At 45.0% G+C, this 25,483-nt stretch overlaps 2 protein-coding genes across 3 annotated transcripts in view; one reads left to right on the top strand and one right to left on the bottom strand.

Moving 5' to 3' along the window:
• The first annotated feature begins 774 nt into the window (after window positions 1-774).
• On the top strand, window positions 775-25,483 carry Wnt2b (Wnt family member 2B). Its single transcript, XM_020156572.2, has 5 exons — window positions 775-1,293; window positions 7,020-7,240; window positions 8,706-8,983; window positions 9,612-9,876; window positions 13,352-25,483. The coding sequence occupies exons 1-5, from the start codon at window positions 1,112-1,114 to the stop codon at window positions 13,579-13,581; spliced, it is 1,176 nt and encodes a 391-aa protein (XP_020012161.1). The 5' UTR covers window positions 775-1,111; the 3' UTR covers window positions 13,582-25,483.
• Window positions 14,889-25,483, bottom strand: part of St7l (suppression of tumorigenicity 7 like) — a 77,618-nt gene continuing 67,023 nt past the window's right edge. For both annotated transcript variants that reach the window (XM_074050757.1, XM_074050762.1), the window contains exon 15: window positions 14,889-15,008. In XM_074050757.1, the coding sequence (XP_073906858.1) occupies window positions 14,913-15,008 (96 nt within the window). In that variant the 3' untranslated portion in view covers window positions 14,889-14,912. The remainder of the gene's footprint in view (window positions 15,009-25,483) is intronic.

Raw genomic sequence — 25,483 nt, 5'->3', positions numbered from 1 at the left:
GCTGTTTCTGATTCTTTCCCACTCTCGGCTCGGCTTGAAGCGGGGGGGGGGGTGTGGAGGGAGGAAACCGAGATATTTGGGGGAGCAGGGAGAGACGGAGCTCTGCCGAGTCCCGGCGGTAAGGGACCCGGCATCCGCGCCCGGGCTACAGGTGTGCCTCCTCCGCTCGGCCGTCGACTCCCGGTCCGTAGGCTGGGGGAAGCACCGGGCGGGGCAGCCTTGTCTAAACGTTGTGGGGGCAGGAGGGTGTCGGTTTAGTGTGTCGGAATAAGCAGGGGCGATGAGTCCTAGAGGAGATTCCCCTATCTGAGGCCGACTGCTCACGTCGCCCCCATAAGCAGTGTGGAAAGGGGGCTTAAGACTCCCGCAATTCCCGATGACAGGGTTTCTGCCCATTTCACAGAAGCACAAGAATGGAGGACCCGAGGAAATGAGCGCGTCTTCTGTACTCAGCGCCAGTATCACTATCGGTTAGGGGATGGGGGAAATGTGTGCAGCCCCCTCCCGTTCAGTGCGCCTGGCCATCCAACAGCAGTCGGAGTCGCCGAATGAAGGGCGCTAGGACCCGGTGGCGCGGCGTCGGTAGGGACCGGGCGCTACGGGCGCTGAAAGGCTGCGGCGCCCGTCGCACCGCGCCGGAGCAGGTGGGGGCGCGGCGGCGCGCGGGGGTGCGGGGGCCGGAGGCGCCCACCACACCTAGGGCGCCGCGGAGCACCCAGGGCAGGCGCGGGCGGAGCCGCCCTGACGGCCCCGCGTGTCCCCGGTCGCGGCCCCGCCCCGCGCCGTCCAATGAGAGCCTGCGGCTGGAGGGGCTGTCCGCGTGCTCGGGCCCGCAGCTCCACTCCGCGCTTCAGAACCCCTGACACCGCGCCCGGTGCTCGGGCAGCGCGTCCTAGACCCCAGCTAGCGCGCGTCGTCGGTTTCCGGACACCGCAACTTACGCCTTCCCCGGGACCCTGCGCCCGGCTCCTGGATTCCACGTGACCCTATCCCCAGCCGCCTGCAAACCCCATGGCCACCCAGAGGGGTGAGGTAGGGGCAGCCTGAGTAAGCCCAGACCGAGCCCCGTCCACGCCCCTCCGGGCTGCACGGCTGGAGTCTTCGGGGAGCTATGCTAAGGCCGGGTGGTGCGGAGGAAGCCGCGCAGCTCGCCCCTCGGCGCGCCCGCGCCCCTGTCCCCGCGTCCGCGCCCAGACCCGCGGCCCCCGACGTCTCCCCAGCTTCGGCCCGCCTAGGTCTTGCCTGCCTTCTGCTGCTGCTGACTCTGCCGGCCCGCGTAGACACATCCTGGTGGTGAGTGTGGATCTCAGGGTTGGGCGAGTGAGGCGCCCGCGGGGATTATACAGCTCCTGGCACGGGCTGTTCAGGGGACTAGGTTGTTGTTTGGACGAAATTGGAAATGATCTGGGCAGGACAGTCACTGGAGTCCCGGAGGGGCTGAGGGGATGAGGCGCCGCATCTTACCGGCCTGGTGAGGAGAGTATGGAGCATCTGGTGCAAGGACGCCTCGTGGTCGAGGCTCCGCAGGCCCCATATGCTGCCCCCACCCCACATCGCCCCCGACTCGCGTTTAAGCCCCAGGCAGAGGCTACCTTCCGATTCTCAGAATGGGCTCAAGAAACCAGTCGTCCCTCTGACCCCTGCAGTGGCTGTTCGGCTGGGCCCCACCCGCCTGAGGGCCCCCTTGGGAGGCAGAAAGAGGTGCTGCTGGCAAGGGCCGATTGGCCTCTGCTAGTCTAGCCCACAGGGTAGCTAGCGCTGGAAGGCTTTGGTGAGCAGCAGCAGCAGCGCGAGATTCTGTAGAAGTAAAATCCAGTCAAAAGGTACCCCACTGATTCCCACAATTAAGATAATTTCAGCGAGGGTTTGCCTAATCTGGGCATTGTCTTCTGTCTCAAGGATGTCACTTGGAACACTGGTAATCCCCTCCCTTCGTGCTTTTCTTTCCCAGATGATATCACCTCCATCTTTCTCCTCCAAGAGCCAGAGGCTTCTGGAATACAAAAGTACCGAGAAACCCTCTCCTCACGTCTCTCAAGGGCCTTAGGCTACAGACACTTAGCAAGAGGGCAGACAGGCAAAAGGCATTATCCTTGGGATGTCTGCTGTCTGTCCTTTTCGGATTCCATCCCCATCCCCATTCCCAGCAGCTCCCCCAGCCCAGGATGGTACTCATCTTCTCTTCCTAGGAAAGCTGTTCTCCTTCTCCCCCTTCACAGGGGGTGGCGAAACAAGGGGAGGAGGGTTTGGACTGAGACAAGATTCAGTCCTGTCATCTTTCCTTTTCACCCTTCCAATCAAACTAACCTCTTGGACTGGGCTAGTGCCCCTCTCCACCATACAGTGCCCCCTTCCATTCCTCACTCTGCACCTCCTGCTTGCAACCCCCACCCCCCACCCCTGCAAAGTATGGTCTCTTCTTCTCTTGCACCCTGTGGCTTTTCTCTCTTGACTTGGAATCTTGGCTGGAAGGGTGAGGGGTAGCTGGCTGAGGGGCCAGCCAGCTTGGACTGCAGATTCCTATCATTTCAAGATGCATCTTTCCATCCCCACCCCCATCCCTGTTTTCCTGTTGAAGAAAAATCTCTCTTTTGGATCTTTTTATCTCTGCAGTGTTGGGGAAGGCAAGGAGGGGGGTTCTGGATGGGGGAGCAGAGAGGCCTATATCTTACATCTGGCTTGAAACATTCTTTTGGAAAGAGAAAGGAAAGAAAAGAAGCAAGACTGGAAAAGGGCCTTTGAACGTTCAGAGATCAAAACCACCCCTTACACCTTGGCACAGTCTAGCCTGGGGACTTACATCTTCAGGGTCCCTGTTGGGAAAGCATGAGAGTTTGAAGTGAGTGCTGCCCATCTTTATCCTGCCCAGATGGCAGTTTTCTTTTAGGAACTATTGATTGCTTCTTACCCTTTTGGAAGACAGTCTTGGGGATCACCTGGTGTTTACATGAGAAGTGTCACTCTGGTCATTTCAGCATCCAGCTAGTGGTTCCTATAGACTCAAGTGGGGTTCTTTAGTCCCCATTTTTTACCCTTGTCTACTCCATCCTGCTTTTCCTTTCTCCCTCTCTTACCCTCCCCCCACATGGTTCATATTAAAGATTCTGGAAAAACTCCTAGATGGAAGAGCTAGGAAGGGAAGCCGGTGACAGAGTAGTTTAGCAGTCCCTGTGAAATGGAGGAAGGCAGTAACGGGGCCAGGATGGAGATTGGGTATAGATGTTGTTTGTCTCCTTGCCCTTCACCTGTCATTACTGCAGCCCCAGATGCCAGCCTCAGTGGTCACCACTTTAGGATGAGGTGGAAAGCCAAATTCTGAAGGCAGGTGACTCCCCCAAGGTGTTTCTCTCTCTTTCCCTTACAGAAGCCCCAGCAAGACTGGTATTTTGTGCAAACCCTGGAAGAGACAGATGCCTGTTTACTCAGTGTGTCCATGTTCCACATGCTCTTCCTCACAGCTCAAGATTCTTCCTCTTCCTCTCCACCCACTTCCTCCCTCCATCCTTAACTAGAGGAAACAATGGCTTCTTCTTAGTCTAGGGGGCTCCTGTCACGCACTTGCCTGTTTCATTTTGCAAGGGGGAGCAGGTAGGGATCAGAAGAGCAGGACTGTGTTTATGGGCTTATAGAGAGCAAGAAACAGAGTGGAATATTAGCTCTACTGTTACCAACACCAGTTGTCATTTAATGAGCCCCTACTGAGCTCAAGGCACTATGGCCAAGCTACCTTAAGAGCATCATTTTCTTTAACCCCCAGAAGAATCCAGAGAGGGTTCTATTATGATCTCTTTCACACAAATGAAGAAAGTGAGGGATAGAGGAGAAATGGTAAGAAACTTGCTCAAGTTGATACCAGTTTTGGAACAAGATGGATTTACTCCTAGGAAAACTGTGTGCCTCTCTTGCCCCTGGTATAAAAATGAACTGGGGCCAAACATAGGGGTACACACCTATAATTGCAGCACTCAGAAACCTAGGGCAAGAGGCTCATGAGTTCAAGGCCAGCCCAGGCTATATAGCAGGACCCTATCTCAAGCCCGCCCATCTCCAACAGAAAGAAGTTGAACTTTGGAGTCAAGTGGCCTTCCTTCAACCTGAGTAGCCTTGATGGACAGAGTGGTACTCTCATTTAACATCCTCGAACCTCACAGTTTCTCCACCTATAAAATGAAGATCACTTTCTTTCTCTCTTATTGCTGTCTCTGTATGTGTGGTCTTGGAATTTTTGTGCAGAAAACTTTTTTGTGAACTGTAAAGTACTATCCAAATGCCGTGGTTTCAGAGAAGATTCGGAAAGGCTAACAATTTTATCTTTATGTTCAAAGTTGTATATGTGCTGGACTGAACCCTATATACTAGGATATGTACACAAAACAAGGGAAGAAAAAAGAGGCTTCATTAAAATGACACAAACATAGAACATCTGCAAATAAACTGGCAGTGTTGACAAGGAGTAAAGCTGTAACTGAAATGAAGTTTATGGCTGGCTAGGGAGAGATGGAAACAGTTAGGTATTTATTCAATAAATAGTTATTGAGTACCTCCTATGTACCAGATACTGTTCTAAGTACTGGGGATACCAAAGTGAACAAAAGACACAAAAATTCCTGCCTTCAATGTAGTAGTACATCCAAATCAGGCTGGAGTCCTGACGAAATTCAGATTCTGATTCAATAGGCCTAGGAGTGAGGCTTGATGTTCTGCATTTCTAACAAATCCCTAGGTGACACAGATACTGCTGTTTTGGGAACCACACTTTGAGACGAAAGGGGCTAGAGTATGTGTCACTTTATCAAAGGAAGGAATGTGAATTGGTCAAAAACAGGTAAAGAGAGCATTCTGGTGCAGGAAGCTAGGAAGGTTCTAGAAGGAAAAAGCTGGGGAGTCAGGGGGCCTCTGGCACCCATGAGCCAGGGGACCCCTTAAACATTCTGTGCCCCAATGGTTGAGCTCAGTGCTTGGCATGGGGCAGGCATTTTGCAAGCAGGAGCTGAACTTAGAAGGAATGGGCTCAGCATTGTTGGAGGCCCTCACACTGTCTAAAGGTGCAAACTACTGGAAAGTAGGCCAGCGCCATGCTTTGCAGGTCTTGAAGCAGTTAGTTGGGTAAGTATGGTAGTAAAAAAAATCTAATTATCTCCCATCTTAGATACTGAACAGATGTTCCCATGCTCACTGAGGATGTAATAAGGAGGACCAATGTGGGCTGCAGCAGAATGGATTTAAGTCAGACCACAGGAAAGCCTTTTTGCCAGAGTTTGGCCTGCCCCACTCCAGTCTGTCTCATGAGGGCTGGATTATTGGTCTCCTATTCCCATCCAACTCCCCTCCTCCCAAGCCCTAGGAGGTGGGGAACCAAACACCCATTTCCTAGATCAGTACTCTGGGCTGAACTGGGGAAGCAGAACAGTGGTGAGACAGGGATGAACTCCAACGGTCTTGATTCTCCAAACAAATCTCCACGGCAGTGGGTGTAACTCCAGGCTTTGCGTCAGGCAGCCCTTTCCGGCCTGGCCCAGCCTGGGGTGTTTATTTTGTTTGTTCCTGGAAGCTGCTGCCCTCATGGACAGTGCTGGGGACGCTGATTCCATGGGATTTGTTAAGCAGAGGGCCAGCCCTCTCACCCCTCCCTCAGGACAGATGGGGCCCATCAGCTCTGCTGAGTTCCCGAAGAGGCAAGCATCAGCCCTCCTTGTGTTTGTTTGAGTTGGTGTCACCAGTGGTGATCCAGTCTGTGGGTGAGGGCTGGCTGTGGGAATGCATGGGGGGGAGGGGACACAGGGCCCAGGGCTGTTCAGTTTTTCCCTCCCCCACCAGCTGCCCTCCCTTATCCTCACCAACTTCTAGGCACATTTTAGGGCCATTCCTAAACCATCAGCTCATTCATAGACAAGACCAAAGTTTTTCTGTCTGCAGTAGCAACTGCTTTCCACCACCCTCACCTGTTCAGAAAAGGGGACAGGAGTCTTAGGAGAATCGAGGGTGCCCAGCAAATTAAGAAGGTGCTATGGGATTGATGAGACCGAAAGGGAGAAAGAAACAGAGCCAGGTAGTTGAGCTATCAGAAGTTTGCAAATGGTTCTGATCTGTTTGGTGGCCTCTTGGGCAGAAAGGGTGGTGCAGTCCAATTTGATCTCCAAAATGTTCTTTCTAAGGCTGAGGTGGAGTCTAGGGCTAAGAGTGTTTGAAAGAAGAGAAAATACTTCCAGCGACCCATCTCACCTGCTAGAAGCTCATCTCAGTTATCTTCTTGTAATTGTCTGCATTGAACACTGGGAACTGGACTACTTTATCTTGGCCTTTGGCTTCCCACTGCAAATAGCCCGTTGTATGCAGGCCCACCCAGGACATTGTGTCTTATACGTTGGAGAAAGTGATTTTAAAAAGCAAAACTTCCCTAATTAAAAAACCCTGAAGCCTAGAAATAAGGGGAATGGGGAGGAAAGTCGGGGATGGGGTCGTCTTCCTCGATCTCAAGATCGGGAATGAGGATTTTTTAGCCAGTTCAGTCCAACTAGAACTATAAACATTACTCAGAATTGCCCACTATGTCTCTTCCTGCTGGCCCCTCCCTGTCTCCATCTCCCTGCCCCCAAACCACGTCTTCATGGACCAGCCACTCAGGACGTCTCTCTTACATGTGGGTGTAGTAGTGTCGTCTCAGACCCTCATTTTGTTAGTTTATTTTTCTGTGAGGACCTTAATGTTTATTAAATAAACAGGCGATGGGTTTGTGTGACATACCCACAGCTTCTGTGTATATGACACATGCCTGGCCTGTGTTCTGGGAGTGTGTGTCACTTTGGCCTTTGGCTGAGGAACTGGTAATGGTGGGAGACCACTCAATTACTCTTTTTGCAACTGCGTATTTCTCCAGAGCTTGTGGGGAATGGTTCTGCCCACCAGTGTCAGGGAATGTGGGCTGGGGGCAGGGAAAGGAAGGTCTAGATACCAAACATCTTCCACCCCTTCACAGGAAAAAGATTGGCTGCTCTGACAGGGCCACGTCCATTTTACAGGTACATTGGGGCCCTGGGAGCCCGGGTGATCTGTGACAACATCCCTGGTCTGGTGAGCCGGCAGCGACAGCTCTGTCAGCGTTATCCAGACATCATGCGCTCAGTGGGTGAAGGTGCCCGAGAATGGATCCGAGAGTGTCAGCACCAGTTCCGACATCATCGCTGGAACTGCACTACACTGGACCGCGACCACACTGTCTTTGGTCGTGTCATGCTCAGAAGTAGGGGCCTCCTCCTTCCTGCTGCAGCTCCTTCCTTTCCTATGCTTGGGGTGGTGAGTGGGAAGGGTAGGCAGATCCCCTCTCTCCTCTCCCACACACTTCATAATCAGAGAATCAAGTGTGGGCAGAGCCCCTTACAACCTGAGACTCCCAGGCAGAGGCCCTGTCAATCCCAGTGCTCTGAGATGATGACACAAAGGTAAGCGTTCCCTAGCACCTCCATCTTTCTCCCTCATTTTCTCTGCCCTCACCATTCCCTAGCCCTGTAAGGCTGAGAACCAGGAATAGCTCCTTTGGTTCTTAGCACCACCATCAGTACTGTCACCCTAACAATCTCTACACTACAGTAATGGGAACAAGAGATAAACAGAAAGGTGATATGTAAATATTTGGAGAGTCAGTGGCTTGGCCCCAGCTCAGCAAAAGTGCTAAGCAGAGGTCAGCAGTAAACTAGGAGAAAAGGAATGAGATGGGAATCTGGAGGTGTTGGGGGTGACGTTCATCAGTCCCCAGGAGCAGGTAGGGAGCAGAACAGGCACAGAAAGTTGCCTCCCCAGACAGGCTGACCGCCTGGGCTGGGGTCTGTATTGTGGAGGAACTGTCCAGCAGAGTGGGCCTGAAACGTCTGGAATGTGCACTAAGGCAGGCTTAGCTACACCAGTGCTAGCACTCAGTGGGAGGGGAAGATTCACCATGGGACTTTTCAGTGGAAGGACCCAGGGAAATTAGAACTAAGAGTACAGGTCAGCCCGAGAGGTCAGATGCGCAAAGAAACGGATAGAGAATAGTGAGGGCTAAGAGGAAGCAGTCAGATACTCTGGGGAATGCTCTTGGAAGGGAAGGGCACCTTGGAAAAAGAGAGTGTAGAGGTGGCTCTGGGAAAGAAGAGGAGAGTAGGTTTTAGAGATTATGTGGGATAAAGAAGGAGACTGCTGGACGTGGCACACACTTGTAATTCCAGAACTTGGGAGGATGAGGCAAGAAGATTTTGAATTCCAGGCCAGCTAGGTTATATAGTGAGACTGTCCAAAAATGGGAAGGGGGATGAGGAGGTAGGGGAGGAGGGAGGAGTAGCAGAACTGCTGGAGGTTCACATCAGTCATCCCAACTCAGGAGGTGGAGATCAGGAGGATTTTGTAGTTTGAGGCAAGCCTAAGCAAAAAGTTAGTGAGACCCCATCTCAACCAAAAAAAGAAAAAAGCTAGGCATGGTGTCATCTGTCATCCCAGCTATGTGGGAAGCATGAGCAGGAGGATTACAATCCAGGCCACCCAGGAAAACAAGGAGCTTATCTCAAAAATAACCAAAGCAAAAAGGGCTGGGGATATGGCTCAAGTGGTAGAGCACCTACCTATCAGGCTCAAGACCCTGAGTTCAAACCCCAGTGCTGAGAGAAAAAAAAAAAAAGGTGGGGGACAGACATGTGTCTCTTTCCTGAAATGCCCTTCTACCTTTCTTACTCCAGGTAGCCGGGAGGCAGCATTTGTCTATGCCATCTCATCAGCAGGCGTGGTACATGCTATCACTCGTGCCTGTAGCCAGGGTGAACTGAGTGTGTGCAGCTGTGACCCATATACTCGTGGTCGACACCATGACCAACGTGGGGACTTTGACTGGGGTGGCTGCAGTGACAACATCCACTATGGTGTCCGTTTCGCCAAGGCCTTTGTGGATGCCAAGGAGAAGAGGCTTAAGGACGCCCGGGCCCTCATGAACTTACATAACAATCGCTGTGGTCGTACGGTCAGTAGTCACATTTGGGTATGTACATTTTTTGGGAATGACCAAACCTAAACGTGAAGGTGGGAAAACTGAAGGCATCTTCACTTCCAAAAGCCTTAGCATCCCTGACAGGAGCACTAAATGTAAGGGAGCTTGGGAATGCCTAGGTTCAACCAGGTTTCCACATAAATAGAAAGTAGGAAAAGGTTAGAGAAGTAACTTTTCAACAGGTTAAAAAAAAAAAAAGAACGGCCTTAATGAAAGCTGGGCGAATAATAAGAGTTTGTTCTAGACTGCCTGCTGGTGTTTGAACACCTCCTGTGCACATGCTGAAAAATGGTACACTACAAAAGGAGAAGGTGTAGTGCGTGGCACTCCAATACATGAGAACTAAAGGATGTGTAAGCACACTGTTGTCATGAACAGAATACTATGGCTTGACATTCCAACAGGCAGACATAACAAGCAAATCACTTGGTCCCAGAAGATTTTCTAGAGGAGGAGATTCTTTAATTTGGTCAGGAAGAATGGGTGGGATCTGATGTGGGAGAGAACCACCAAGCCTGGCCCAGCAGACCTCAGAGCACTCCTGCTTTTGCCCCTAGGGATGACAAAAATCTCTCCCTGACCTGCCTCCTCCCTCCTCCAGGCTGTGCGACGATTTCTGAAGCTAGAGTGTAAGTGCCATGGTGTGAGTGGTTCATGTACTCTACGCACCTGCTGGCGTGCACTCTCAGACTTCCGCCGCACAGGTGATTACCTGCGGCGGCGCTACGATGGGGCTGTTCAGGTGACAGCCACCCAGGATGGTGCCAACTTCACAGCAGCCCGCCAAGGCTATCGCCGTGCCACTCGGACTGATCTTGTCTACTTTGACAACTCCCCAGACTACTGTGTCTTAGACAAGGCTGCAGGTAAGAAAACAAAGCAGGCAGAGAGACATGGAGCCCAGTTCTTAGTACAGGCATTGCTGGTTAATCATTGTCTGTCCAGCTGCAGGATTTAGGGAAGGGGGTGCTATGGAAGGAGTCAGTCAGCTCCCCATGTGAAAACCTCATCCTGAGATTGGTGACTTATGTGTCAGTCTACCAGGTTCAAGGCTGCACAAATAGAGAGGAGGTTACTCAGCTCCTTGAGACCTGAGGTTGTGTATTCCCATTATCTGGGATACTTCTCAGAGGATATTTAAATGAGCCACCTGTTTTCAGTTCTGAGCAATGTGTGGCCTACACAGAAACATAAATGCAACATTAAGCCTTTGGCTCTTTATAATCTAGTTGAAGAAACGAGATTAAAGCTGGGGATATAGCTCAGTTGATACAGCACTTGCCTAGCAAGTGCAAGACCCTGGGTTTGCTCCCCAGCACCACAAAAGAAATAGAGGGGTGGGGAGATGTGTAATGAGTAAGCAAATGCAATTATAAAGAGAAACGAATGGAGAAATCAAGAAAAGTGAAAATGTGGAATTTAACCTGCTCTTTGAAGTGTGGAGATTATCTGGATAGGCAGATACTCTGCTGAAAAGGGTAGGTAGCAAAACCCATGACCTGTTCTGGGGACAGAGAAGATCAATCTGACTGAGTAAAGGTGTCTGGGAGATTAAAGCTAGGCCACAAATGATCTTGAAAGGCTTTATCCAGTGTGCTGCCACTGAAGATTGTGAAATGCGGTTAGGGGAGCAAGGAAAGAAGAGATCCCTACAAAGGCAAGTAAAGCAGCAAATGGCTGGTAGTAAGCAGAAAATGGTTGTTTTTCAATCTGTTCTAGATATCTGTGGTGGAATTCTTGGGAATGCTGGAAAGTAGTAGGGTATTTCCCCAAGAGAGTGGAAGTTACCAACCTGGCTCATAATTTCTGGTTTAGATAGGTTAAACTAGTAACAACGTGCAGTACAACAGAACTGCTTCTTTTCTGGTTACTGTCATGGGGCTCCCAGGCTCTTTTCTGCAGACTCAACAGTCAGCACTTCGGTAAAGTGGAGCCAAAAATCTCAGCTGTCTTCCGTGCTGTTTGTTTTTACTCATAACTGTCATTCTTGTAGAGTCAAGTGGCTCAGAGCAAAACTGCACAGAAAGGGGATGGAGTTCTAGCCCAGTAACAGAGAAAGTTGGTGTACTTTGTACAGGGTGAGAAGAAAAAAGGTCGGGGGAGCCCTTTTGAACCCTCTGGCCACTAGGTTTGTTTTTCACATGGTCTAATTCAGAGGGTTAGTCTCTGAATAATTCCATAATATCTAAAGTATAAGTCTATTTTACCATATTTAAAATGTACCTTTGGGAAAGGATCTTTGGAGTCAGGAGGGAGGATAAGCATATGCATGTTAGTTTTTGTCAGACGTGTAAAATTAGTTCTCATAAAACTAAAAGTGGGAGTTAAGAATTCAAAGGGTATAAGTTGTCCCAGGAGTATGGGGCCAGACATTCACACAAAGTAGTACTGTCCAACTGAACGTTCTGTGATGACAGCTGTGTTCTTCAGCACAGTAGCAACTTGCCGCATGTGATTATTGAGAACTTGAAATACAGTGTCCCCCCTTATACATGGATCTGTAATGGATGCCTGAAACTACAGTCAATACCAAACCCTATGTATACTATGCTTTTTCTTATACATACATGCCTATGGGGAAGCTTAATTTATAAATTAGGCACTATAAGAGATTAACAACAATAGTTAACAATAAAATAGAACAATATTTTTTGCAATGGTAGGAATGGAACCCAGGGTTTGAACATACTAGGCAAATGCTCTACCACTGAGCTACATTCCCAGCCTAAAATAGAACAATTTGAATGATATTATGTGATAAAACATTTCAAACTTATGAATTTTTTTATTCCTGTATTTTTTCATTTAATATTTTTTGACCACAGGAAACTGAAATCACAGAAAGTAAAACAGATAAGTGGGATTACTGTATAGCTAGTGCAGCGGAGAAACTAAATTGTTTAGTTAATTTTGATTAACTGAAATTTAAAAGATGTAGCTAGTGGTTGCTAGACTAGACAGCACACAGCTCCAGGGTGTAGAAGAGGTTTTTGGTGCCCTAAAGCCCAATACTTGGAGTTAGGGGAATAATGTATATGTAGTAGACCTAAACAGCCCACACTATACAGCACTGGTCTCCTAATTTTGGCCTATATATTGCTATAGTTAAAAAAGGAGCATATACCTCTGAAAAAAAAATATATATTCCACCATACCTGTATATTATAAAACATTCATGCCATATATATATGTTATTTTATTGTTGTTGTCATTATTGTTATGGTGTTGGGGCTCTAATCCAGGGCTTTGAGCATGTGAGGCAAGTGCTCTTCCACTGAGCTACACCCCCAGCCCTAAAATAGATACTTTAAACTGATAAAATAAAAAAAACAAATATGGAGGTGCTGCATTTTTTCCCAATCCCACTGGAATGTGGAGAACACTGCTGTTGAAATTAGCTAACTCATTGTCTTTCTTGAACTCCCAGGTCAGTCCCTTCCCACCCTGGGTTCTTAATAAGGGAAAGAGTTTGGATAAATACTCTCTGGGATCCAACACATACAAAATTCCCTGACTTTATTATCTGTTGACAGGATCTCTTTGGTTTAGCTATCCCTGTGCAGGGGCAAAACATCATCCCTGCCCTTCAAGAATTCTTGCTGTAAGGGCACCATGCCTGCAGCCTGTCATGTTAATCAGCTCACCTCCTCAGCTAGACCAGGATTATAGCATAGCACTCCACTAAGATGCTGCTATTATATCAATTTTCATATGAGAACACTAAGGCCCAGAGACATTAATTAACTTGCTAAATCACTAGATACCTAAGAGGCAGAACAGGGATCAGAACCCATTCTTTATTTTTATTTACTTTTTCAGTACTGGGGATTGAACTCAGGCTCTCACTCTCGGTAGGCAAGCACTCTACCACTTCAGTCACCCATGCTTTTAATGGCCATGCTATACTTCTCTGTAGAGTACGACTTAAAAAAGTATAAAGGACCAAAAATACTAACAAATGGTAGCATGATCAGAGTTGTAGTAAGACTTATTTGAAGAGGTAAATTCCATGCTAAACTGTTGTTTCACTTTTTGTTATGGAAAATTTCAAACATAGTTAGGAACTTCTAAGGTTTGATTCTAAAGAGGGTATAGAGATGTATATTGGCAGGGAGGGTGCAGGTGAAGCCAGTGGCTTCTGGGGAGCTTTGATGGTGGGAAGAAATGAGCCTGGACTAAAAGGCGATGAGGATATGATCATTTTGGCTAGTGGGTGTGTTTTCAGCAAAAAAAAAAAAAAAAAAAGATACTTTATGGCTTCCTCCTGAGGATGTGAGTAAAGTGCCCAGAGTAGCTGAAGTAAGAGGTAACTTTGTTCTGATTCCGTCTTCCCCAACCCAGGTTCCCTAGGCACCGCAGGCCGCGTCTGCAACAAGACTTCTAAAGGAACAGATGGTTGTGAAATCATGTGCTGTGGCCGAGGGTACGACACAACTCGAGTAACCCGTGTCACCCAGTGTGAGTGCAAATTCCACTGGTGTTGTGCTGTGCGGTGCAAGGAGTGCAGAAATACTGTGGACGTCCATACTTGCAAGGCCCCCAAGAAGGCAGAGTGGCTGGACCAGACCTGAACACTTAAGATACCTCACTCATCCCTCCGCTTCAAGCCTCCCAACTCAAAAGCACAAGATCCTTGCATGCACACCTTCCTCCACCCTCAACCCTGGGCTGCTACAGCTTCTATTTAAGGACTTGAGAATAATCCAGAGGGACCATGGTGTCCTGGCTTGTTCCTTAGCCCTGGGAAGGAGTTGATAGGGGATATAAGAAGCTGAGTGGATCCCTGATTTCCACTCTGGAGGTTTGAAGAAAGAGTAGAAGAGGTAGAGGGTCTTCAGAGTGATTTGAGTTGCACTAAAGAACCTGGTCAAGGCTCATTTTTCCTTTCCCTTGCACTGACTTCCTGATACTTCTTGGGCATGCAAGAGGAAGGGGACATGGAGATAGCTTCCTTTTTTAATTCTATCCTGATTGAGGATAGCATCAGACAGAGATGAGACTACATGTTCCTTCCCTAGAGACAGTTTGAGCAGACTGCCTGGTACCCTAAAAGAACAATCTTAGGGTACGACATTCTACTATTGAGAGCTTGAGAATGCTAGACAAAGTCAGCCATCTTGGATGAGGCTGCATTCACATGCTTATATATAGTTTATAAACTGCTGTGTTTTATAGGGGAAAATCATGTAACTACATAAACATGCATTCTCTGTCTGTTTCCACCTTTATCTGACAGTGGTCTGCTTACTTGTTGCCTGTTCAGTCTGAGGTGGCATGTAGTGGTTCTCAAGGCTAACAGATCATTAGAATATTCTGTGACAGTACAGGGAGAGAATAATACAGTAAGTCTTTCTAGGCCTTGGGATTCTGTTCCCCCATGTGTTATTCTGGAGGTTAACTAGGTTTGGAAAACACTGAGTAAAAGACAGGTCGTTTCATGGAGGTGAGCTGACCTGATCTCAAACGCCACAAGGGGATCAGTGTATATTAGGAAGATAGAGATCTCTAACTTCAGTAATTCTTTAGGAGAGGATCCTAACTTTTGAAGCTAGGAGAAGCCTGTGGCTACCTATAAAAAGAGCTGGGGCTTGAGGCCAGTGTGGTGAACAGCCTAGAAGGCAGTAGCATGTCCATGTCCCCATTTACACACCAAATCTTAATTTGTCCTGGTGATTTAATAGTAATCTATTCATTTCACATTTGGTTTAAGTCAGGAAGGGTTCCTTCTGGCTACTACCCACTGCCTAACTAGGTTCACATTAGTGGAGTCTCTAGAGTTAGCAGGCTTAGTAAGCTGGAGGGTAGGACATGGAGTCTGAAACTCTGATGTCCTAGTTTTATGTAACTTGGTGGTTATCTCTTGACAGTTGAGAAAACAGCAGAGTGGTGTAGAAATAAGCAGTTAAGACAGATCTGAGTTAAAAATCATAGCTGTGTCACTTACAGTTTTTGATATTTTCAGGAAGATACTTAGATTCTCCCAGCCTCTATTTCTCATCTGTAAGATAAGAGTATGAACCTATCTCAGATATTGAGATTTAATTGTGCCCCAAAATGCAGCCACAACACTCTTCACCAAAGCCCTGACTGGTCAAACCCATCATAACTTCTCTAGGAAGTTTAAGACTGTCTAGTCTTGACAGCAGGCTGTAGATTAGGGGGTCTACACAGGGAATTCTGGTACAGGCCCTCTTGCATTTCTCAAGTTCCTCTACAACATCCCTTAATGGTCCTTGAATGTTTGTGGAGCAACCTCACTCTGCACAGGCAGCAGGAGGTTGTGGGAGCCATTGCTCTGGCCATAGAGGCAGATTTATTTGGATGATAGGACTAATATTTGTGTAACCTGCTGAGACCTGTGTGGGAGAGTTTAGGGTGGTTTTTCTTTTGGTGAGGGGATTTGCTCCGGTTTCACATCCATTAACACAAAACATGAGCTAGTCAGGGCCCTTGTGGTCTGCGGTGAGGGGATGCCTGTGGAGAAATGGGACTGAGTGAGTCAGGCCAAGGGAATGTCTTCCTTGCAGAGTGGAGTCAACTGGATAACTGATGAGCCAGTGGTGGGATTAGGGAGGGGGAATAGAAGGGGAAGAGAGGAGCTTCTGACATTTTGGGCCTGGATTAGGAGGAAGAAAGTTTTGTGGTAGTGTGGAAGTATGGGGTCATGACTACGGTCAGTCCAAAGTCAAGAACAGTGTTGAACGAATTTACAAATACTGCCATGTTTACCAGGCTGCTGCTGGGAAGAGCCCTGGTCTCAGCCAGCCCCTGACCTTGTAAGAACATCCAAGTTACCTTATCAGTAATGGCATAGACCTTCCAAGGGAAGTCAACTTGTGTTAAATCCTGTGCCCAATTATCTACTATTTGATAGTAGATCAAATTTTTATATTTGAAAGAAGTGGGTGGACCTCTTCTGGTATCGCATGCTATTCTTTGTTTTTCCCTGGGCTTCAAATTCTATCTCACAAAGATGCAAGTTTTGCAATTTCTTATAAATGGTTAAGAGAACAAGCTGTTCAGAGAGTGAGAAGTTTGAAAAGTGAGGTATTTAAGTGAGAGAAAGGATGTCCATTTGAGCCCCACTACAGAAGCTGTGTGGCCCCAAGGAGGAATGATGGCCAAGCAATTAATTTTTCCTTAGTCCTTAGCTTTCCTCTGCATTCCAAATGGCTTTAGACAACTGGCGTTCATGCTGCACTATACAAACAGAAACTAATTTATTTGGAGCAAAACAAGAGCTTTATTTGGTGCAGTTGAGGGCTCTATTTAGTTTTGCTGCTACTCCCTCACTCTGCCTCTAGACACCCTCTTCCATCCTTCCTCTATATGATAGTAGTCTGTCCTTCCCATCAGCAATGTCTTAGCATCTCTCCTGTCTTCCATTCCTTGTTGATCCTCCTTTCTTTTAACTTTTGATAAATATTTAGGCATACTGCATTTCAGTAAGTGCTACTTGGACACAAAGTTAACTTAAAAGATACTATCTCTATCCTTTAGGGGTCTTAGAGTCTTTTTAGTGAACGTGTATGACTGAAGTACCTCAGTTGCACAGCCTGCAGTCAGTTTAAGCAAAAGTAAGAATGCCAATTTTAACCTAACCTTACAGAAAACAGCCAATTTTTATTATTATTGGTCCTGAATAATGGCACTCTGCTTGAGTTATGCTGAAAGATGAAATCAGAGTCTTGAGATTAATTAAAAGAAGCAAACACTACCCTAAGGGTCTGTTTGCAAAAGGTTTCACAGATCTAACTTATGAATACTCACTGCCTCATTCCCCCCCCCTCCCCCCGCGTATTCTCCTTTCTCTCAGGTTCCTTATCAAGAGCACCAACCATCAAAACCTCTGCCAAATTCTCAGACCCACTTAGGACATGAGTTTCTACATGACTCAATAGAAGACAGATAATCAGGATTTTTCCCTCAGCCTTTCTAAAGTTTTATTTAAATGCTTTCAGTGGTCATAGGGCAGAAGCCCAAGCTAGCTGGGAAGAAGGGAGGACGCCAGGGAAAGCATGTTTCTCATCCCTGGGAGGCATTCAGCCTAGCTTCTGCAGCCAAATTACAGCACCAGAGAACAATGCGATGCATTCCTGGGCAGGTCGGTGGGACCCTGGGCGCCTGGGCCTTGTGGAGAGAGGTGCCAGACACAGAGCTCTCCGTAAGCAATCCTGCAGAGCCGCCCCCTGGGTGCAGAAATGAAATACGGGAGAGCTTCACATTACACAGAGACCTGTAGCTCACACCTGGTTATTGATGGCCTTGGTGGAGGCCTCTGCCCCCACCCTCCACTTGGGAACTGCCTGCTACTATGGGGGTTGGGAATCTTTGAAGCAATGTTGGAAAATGAGAAAGATGCTTCCTTTTTATTCTTTGCCCTCCCCGCCACCCTGAGCACAACCATGAGGGGACACACACACGTGTGTGAGTGAAGTGCACATACATGGACACACAAATAGCTTCTCACAGGTTACTTAGGAGTGGTAGTCATCCCCCTACCCAACAATAAAAAAGAAGCTAGATTTCCAATAGAATCTTCAAAAAGCCTACCAACAACAGAGTCTGGCTATAACTAAGAAAAAAGTTACATTATCAACATGCAAGGCAACCGTTTGGTTTGGGAACTGGTACTCTCCTGGAAGGTAGTAGGGGAAGAATGAAGAAAGGGAATCAAGAAAAGAGATCAGAGTACAGAATTTCTACCTAAGCAGAGTAGCTGAGACAATACAACTTCTCAAAGTCAGTTCACACGGGAGACAGTGAGATGCATGTCCTATGTGCTCGAATGATTGGGCAGGTTCCTATGACTGCATGAGGTATATTTAATTGTTGAGCCTCCTGGTTATGACCTGTTGTTTCTAACTCTCACTGGGTTAAGAAATAGGCTAGTTTTGGATACCAGGAATGATCTTCATAAGGGTGAGGCACTGGAAGAGAACAAACAGTGGCTTTAGTAGGTTAAATGTGTCATGATTGCTGCATTGAACTAAGCTTTCCCAGAAGCTGATTTTCCCTTTGGATGCCTGATAGGTTGTAGACAATAGCTAGTAAGTGTGTCAGTAACACATCTGACTCTAACCCCCAAAGTGAAAGGGATAGAAGAAGAGTTTATAAGCTAATTTCCCCACTACCCATTCATGTTCTAAATTATTTCTAAGCTTTTTTGTGACTGTTTCTTGTTTATATAAGATGTTTTAGTTATACAAGATTTGAGAACGTAAGATAAGCATTCTCTCCTTTGCTGTCTAACTGAACTATACTGGCTTAAAATTGTCCTTTGCTCACTTCCATTCCGCCCATGAATCTGGTTCCAAAGGAACCAAAATCTGGTTATTTTTTGTCAACACCACCAGCAACTACAAGCACTGTGACCAAACAGAAAGGCTATTCTGAGTGAAGAAAGAAAGGAAGACAGTTTCACCCATAGTTTCATCCTTTATCATATTCCAAGGTGGGGCTTCCCCCCAAAATAATGACAATGGTCATAGAAAGCTTTTTTTGTTCACAAAATACTTAAACATATATGTGATTCTTACAGCAACCCTGTGAGATAGGAGTTACTCTCATTTTTTTTTTACTCACATTTTATGAATACCAGTCAGAAAGTTTCAGTGATTTGTCCAAGATCATATGGACACTGAGTGACCCAGACAGAACTCAAACCTAGGTCTACTAACTTCAAATCCTGTGTACTCTCCACAAAGTCAGAGGATGCCTTGGGTTTGAGGGTGCCAGAGTACCATTACCTTCAGAAATGCTGTATGTTCAAGCCCTCCTGGGGGCTATGCTGCCAGCAAAGTATACCTGAGCAGAGTTTACAGAGGCACACCTACACCTTCTAAACCTTGTCAATAAATTCTTTTTTGCCACTATTATCACCATTATATCTAGTGATCACTCTACAAAGTATTTCATGTTTAAACAATTCTGGTTCCTAGTTCTTTGTAGTTTCCCTCTTCAGATTAACATTAAAGTTTTTTGTTTTAATTTTATCTAGTTCTTTTAAAGTGATGCTAAATGCACAGATAGTAGAAGTCAGAAGAGGAAATTATTAAGTCTTTGGGCTTTTAAGTTCATATTAAAATTTGAGGGTTTTTTTTTTTCCTGTAGTATTGGGGTTTAAACTCAGGGTTTTGCACTTGCTAGGCAGGTGCTTTACCACTTGAGCCACTCTGCTAGCCCCAGACTTCATTCTTTTTTAAAATGCTATCAATTGCTGGTTGTAGGTGGCTCATGCCTATAATCCTAGCTACTCAGGAGGCAGAGATCAGGAGGACTGCAGTTCCACACCAGCCCCAGCAAATAGTTCACAAGACCCTATCTTGAAAATATCCAAGACAAAACAGGGCTGGCAGAGTGGCTGTTTTCAAGCAGCAGGAGGGCCAGTTTAGCAAGCATGAGGCCCTGAGTTCAAATCCCACACCACAAAAAACAAAAACAAAACCAAACCCAAAAAAACTATCAGCCCCTGGGTTAGGAAAGTCATGCCTACTTACGGCCTTATAAAGATTCTGGGACCTCTAGAGACAAGCAATTCATCTATACCAAGGCAAGGGCATCTACCTTGCAGAGAAACCCCTGTGCAATGAGGCAGACAACAGATTTTCACTTGATCAAAAGCTTTTGCAGCTCTCAATCCCTCCTCCCATTCTCATTCAAAATCTGGACCTCTCTTTAGGTGCAAGAAAGGGAGAAATAGCAGCTCCAAGAAAGGAAGTATGCAAGGGAAACCCTTCCCTGTTCCACCTTGGAATGCATTCTGTCAGAGACAGACTAAGCCCTCAAAGACCCTACCTATCCCACTAGTGCACCCCAACTGTGAAGACAGAAGGGAAAGCTGTAGGAACGCGATATTCATCAATCACAGACCTGGGAAGCTACAGCTTCCTGACCTGGGCCCCTGCTTGAGCTAGAGAAAGAACACCTCAAGAAAACAGTCTACCTATAGTCAGGATTTCTCCCCCAGCAAGCCTTACTTTTTGGTCCATCGATCTTGACTCTCACTGTTCTCCCTGCTTCCCACCCCCACTGCCTCCGCATGTGGGCTCAGAAGTCATCATCTAAAGAATTCCATTGCTCACCTCCTGCATAGCAGCACAGCCCCATGAGGCCGCACACCAGATGGAGGGGATAAAAGTACGAGGTCATGGCTTCTAGCAAGAGGCTTTTTCTTAAACTAACCCTGACTCCTGGAAAAGAGGCAGGGCAGGAGAATGTCGGGTAAGTTGCTGACGACAGCAGCTTCATAGGTCTTATGTAAAAAGGAAGAAAAATGCTAACGGCTTTCAGTGGAAATTTCCCCACTCCCATCTCCTAGTCTACTCCTGGTCTCATGTCTACAGCTTGAAAGCATCTGAGTAGAATGTACAGATTGGCAAACTAAAGGGTTAAATCCTTCTCAACTGTAGGGACCTATTCAGCAGGCTGCCACACACATGCTGAGGTGGAGGCCAAGCCCTGAACACATTGCTTGTTTCTCAAGGAATGTAACTATAAAGTAAAAGGAAAGGGCATAGAAGGTGGATAAGGACTCTGAGGAAATTGAAAAGACTATCAGTAGGCCTTCAAAATGTTTGTGTACGATAAAGACAAAGGGATGGAGGAAGATCATCATTCCTAGAATCATGCTTGCTGGGTGACAATGTGCAGAAACAACAATTACAAAGAAACAAAACAGTTTAACAGACCAGAAAACAGAAGTTTTAGAAGAAAGGAAACTTGTGAATGAGATTAATCAGAGATAGTTTTCTTCAAGAGGTTAACTTTAGAGTTGGAATTTTATAAGATAAGGCATGAACTGGTTGAGAGCAGTCAGGGGAAAGCACTCTAAATAGAAGGATCTGGTATATGCTGAAACTTACAACCAAGAACATTCTTGCTTGCAAGTAATATATAAGGAATTTCAAGTGAGTATATATTATATACATTAGGGAATATAGAGAAATTACAATGCTGAGATGAGGGCTTAAGTAATGTGAGGTGACCATGTACCTAGACTGTCAAATGGTTGAGTCTCTTATTGGGCCACACAACATCTTAATCTGTCAGTAAACACCAGGGCACCTATGGGAAAGCACAGGAATGAGTTTATCAGATATAGATATAGGGACTAAAAAAGATCTGCACTATAAAACCCAACAAAATTCTATGTATTATTAACTGGAGATCCTTATCATTTGGGATTCTGGACTAAGTAGGAGATATTAAATATCCTGTCCAGAATTGTGATGCATTTATGTTCAGAACCTAGCATCAGTCAAATCAAATTCTTAAGAAATTAGAATGTGAAAAAGAAATAATTTTGATTAGAAAATACATTCCTTTCTCTCCAAAACCTTAAAACTTGGCTGATTCTTATATTCCATTTGGTATATTGGATTTTTGTGGCTGACAGATTTATCATGTCTGAGGCCATGGTGAAAGGAGCAGTGCTGCAAAAGAGCTTTAGTAACTGCAAAAGCGGTTCACTGATAACCAAGGAGGTAGTTCTAACATATTATAGAGCACTGGACCAGCAGCCAAAGATGGGGGCAAATGCTGATTTCATCATTTCCAGTTAGATTCTGGTTTCTTGAATTTGCTATTTACCAGACTTCTGTCATACTTCTTAATTGAATTTCCCTAACTTATAAAGACAAAAAGCATGAAAAGAACACAGTTCTATAGCAGTCTTCTGATGCCACGTTCAGAAACAGAATACATATTGTAGGTCTGACCCAGAGTGGCAGTGAGTATACATGCTCTTATGCACCCTGAATAAGCCAAAAGCTGAGCAGTATCTTAGGTTTCTGCTTTACTTAACTGGCATGATTTGGTGTTGAAGGGAGGCAGCCACTTAACAGTGATAGCATGTTAGTATCATCTTAGTTTTCTCCTCCACTCTTAGGCAGTTTATAAAAGGTGATTTCTGAAACCCTTTACAACAGAAAAGCTCAAGGGTTTATATTCAACTGTGACACCACTATGAATTCATTAAGAAGCATGTTTCAGGTTGCACTATAATTTCCCTATGTAATGTAAACCCATGGAATCTGACATAAGCTGATTGCTCATGCTGGTTATTTTATTTACATTTCTGAATGGAAGGGATTCCAATACTCATAAAATATCTAACTGACTTATTATTTTTCATCTGTCCTCCCAGAGCAGCTATGATAAAATAGGCCTAAAGACAGAAGCCACAACCTGTATGACTGTTAAGCAACCAGGGAAAAATTACTGCTCAAAAAGCAATTTTTAAAAATCCAATATGGAATTTGAGGCTGAACCAGAGATATGGTTTCTCTCAATACCATCCAAAAAATGAAAGTATAGAAAAATAAGTAACTGTGTTCTTTATCTTTGTCCAGTTCCTATGGGAGTTGGTAGTACTTCACAGGATTTAAGGCTGGAGTTTGCTTAAGTCTTTCTGGAGACATAATGTTAGCAGACACTGTTACTAATATAACCAGAATGCAGGTGAATGGATGAGAATGTGTTCCTTACCACTTGGAAACATGGTATGCCTCCTTACCAACATGCTGCAAGTTAGACTTCTGATTGGAAGATGCCATCATGAATCTAACTCACTATCTGGAGATGTATATTCTCAACTAATAATAATTTCTGTATATTCCAGTCAGTTTGGCAAGCTCAAATAGATTGCCAGAGAAGTAATGGTCATCAAATTCCAAAGCCTGATCCTTAGTCTTCTGCCTCCAAGTCATTGTTCAAATCATCTCATTTCATTTTTTTTCTGCTACAGCACTGAGTTGTATCAGTCCCTCTATTACAGCTTTGGGCCTACTCTTTTTTTTTCATCATTTTTCGTATTTATCGATTACATATCTAATTTGAATAAACTCCTTAGGACAAGTCCTGTGTCTATTTTAAAATATGTACGCTAGGCATGGCAGTGCAGGTCTGTAATCTCAGCACTTGAGAGGATGACGCAGAAAAGACTAGAGTTCCAGGCCAGCCTGGCCTAAATAGTAAGGCTCTGTCTCAAAAAAAAAAAAAAAAAAAAAAAGTATTTGAAGGTCATAGATTTAGTTAGTACATTACTTGACAGAGACAGCCCAATAAAGATGGTTCCTATTTTTCATTTATAAGGGGAGAAAACAGTCTTGGTGGCCCCCCTTATAAAGAGATAGAATTGTCAAGAATGCAAAATTGATCAGCAACATTCAGTTTGGAAGAGTAAGAAAGGAACATTATATAGGGCCTTACTGCAATATCCTTTTACTTAGTTTTAAAATTAATATACTACATTCCTACTTTCAGAATGAATGACTGCAAGATGCTGCTTTGACATGAACAAGTAAGTGCTGGGTGGCTCAGGGCGGCTCTGGATTGTCCTTCAAACATGTACACAGTCAAGCAATTGTTGTAACACTTACTATTCCATTCTGCTTCACAATGACATTACACTCTCATTTTCAAAACCAGGGTGGGGGCTGGGGGTGTGGCTCAAGTGGTAGATCACCTACCTAGCAGGCATAAGGCCTGAGAGACAAACAACAACAAAAATCCAGGATGGCCCTCAGTCCTTATTAATCTGTTATTATTAAGGCTGAGAGGATCTAAGAGAACAAAATGCATGTGTGTAGGGGCTTTAGTCTTAAGGCAGTTATTCTGTGAATCTGAGGTGAGACATTTCTTAAATTTTAGTTGAGAAAATCATTTTGTGATAACTTCTAAACTATTCATATAAACAGTATACAGACCATTACTGTTACAAAACATGAAGTTTGGCTCAAATGGTAGAGTGGCTACCTAGCAAGTTCTGAGTTCAAACTCCAGTACCACCAAAACAAAACAAAACAAAAAACAGAATGAACTTTGACAGCTAGGTATAAAGGTGAAAATATTCCATGTAGTATATCTGAAAAAGAGTAAAACACTTCTTTCTGTATCTTCTTGTTTGACTTAAAGGGACACTAAGAAAGTAAATTCTTCTGAAAAAAAAGGGCCCTCTATGAGTCTTAATTGATTTTTGGGTCACTTTATGGGAGGCACTTGAAATAACTCATCAGTCATGATAACTCATCCTTTCATGATTATGAAAGGATGAACTAATCTACTGTGGAGTAACCTCTACTTTATAACACCTTTCATTCCCTTCCCAACACCCTTAACACTAGACTATGAGTAACTTGTAAACAAGAATTGTATTTTCACTCCATAAAGATAACCAATAAATATTTGTTCATGGAATGAAAGAATGAGTAAACAAATCCATTAATTACAATACCTTAGTGAAATGAATTTGAAACTCAACAGAACTATTACTAATTATACCATGTTATAAAGTAATAGTTATCATATTTTTTTCATACTGAGACTTTTTAAAAACCTAAACTTTCAAAACAAATTAAGATAAAACTATTGGGAGTCCTTCCATTCAGTAAGCTGATACTGAAAGTTCTTTTCAGGATATCCAGAACTCTCTGAACTGCAATGTTCAACTGCAGTTTTTGTTTTGTTTTGTTTTTTAAAGGTGTTATTACAATAACTAAAATGGACCAAGAGCAAATTAAGAGAAAAGTCTTCACAGCCAGGGATTAGCTGAATTAGAATCCCTGGGCTTCCAGTAAGGACTAAACCCCCAAAGGGATCAGAGTCAAGTAAATAAAAAATCCAGCTGAATTTTATCAGAGGGCAGAGTTTCAACTTTGAGTACCCCAGCAACTGAGGATGAATTATGTATAAGATTAGTAAAGTGCCTTCATCCACACCCTAGCCAGAGAACATTTTTCTATCTTACTGTGACTAGGAAAAACAGCAATGTATTTGCCTGCCAAGAACAGCTGTGGCTGTACTTTAGATAGGAGTCTAACAACACTGAGGGATTAAAATTTAATTGTAAAGCTGCTGCTACCTGGGAGTAAAAGCTTAAACTTTGGCTTCACAAAGAAATTGGGACTCCAGTACATTGAATAGATAAGAAGAGCTGGTGTGTTCCTAACAGAAAGTGTGAGAATATGCTCCCTTCTTAAGTTCTGCCAACCAAACTGCTTCTCTCTGTATGTCATATTGGTCATAGGCAAGGTTTTCAAATACAAGGGAATATAGCCTTTTATATTCTTTGAACAGTACATACACATTTTATTTCCTGAATGCTTGAAATTACAGGATGAAATCAGAAGGTGATTATATGGTCTGAATTCTCTGAATATCAATCCTCTTAATTTTGTTGAGCATCACATGAAGCCCAAATAATTTCTTCTCTTGAAGCTGGCTATTGTCAAGATGGACCTACAGCAATTTTAATGTTATTACAGACAAAAAGAGGCAATTTCCCCCCCTCAAAATCAGAATACCACTAAAACCCAATATTTTACTGAGTCCTTATCAGCATTAAGGAACACATTTACGTTTCCTATAACTACTAGAAATATAACTGCTACCTAAAATTCCTATTTTACCATAAAAAAAAAAGTACAGGAGAAAAGAAAGAAAGAAAAAAAAGAAAGGAAGAAAACACACACC

This window comes from Castor canadensis, chromosome 12 (genome assembly GCF_047511655.1).
Source record: "Castor canadensis chromosome 12, mCasCan1.hap1v2, whole genome shotgun sequence".
Taxonomy (NCBI): Eukaryota; Metazoa; Chordata; class Mammalia; order Rodentia; family Castoridae; genus Castor; species Castor canadensis.
The sequence above is the reverse complement of the archived record's forward strand: the minus strand, read 5'-3'. Positions and strand labels throughout refer to the sequence as shown.

Bases quoted from the DNA above. Each gene is read 5' to 3' on its own strand.
- Wnt2b (XM_020156572.2), top strand. From the start codon at position 1,112: ATGCTAAGGCCGGGTGGTGCGGAGGAAGCCGCGCAGCTCGCCCCTCGG. The intron at 7,241-8,705 runs GTAGGGGCCTCC...TTCTTACTCCAG, and splicing joins TGGTCGTGTCATGCTCAGAA to GTAGCCGGGAGGCAGCATTT. The intron at 9,877-13,351 runs GTAAGAAAACAA...TCCCCAACCCAG, and splicing joins TGTCTTAGACAAGGCTGCAG to GTTCCCTAGGCACCGCAGGC.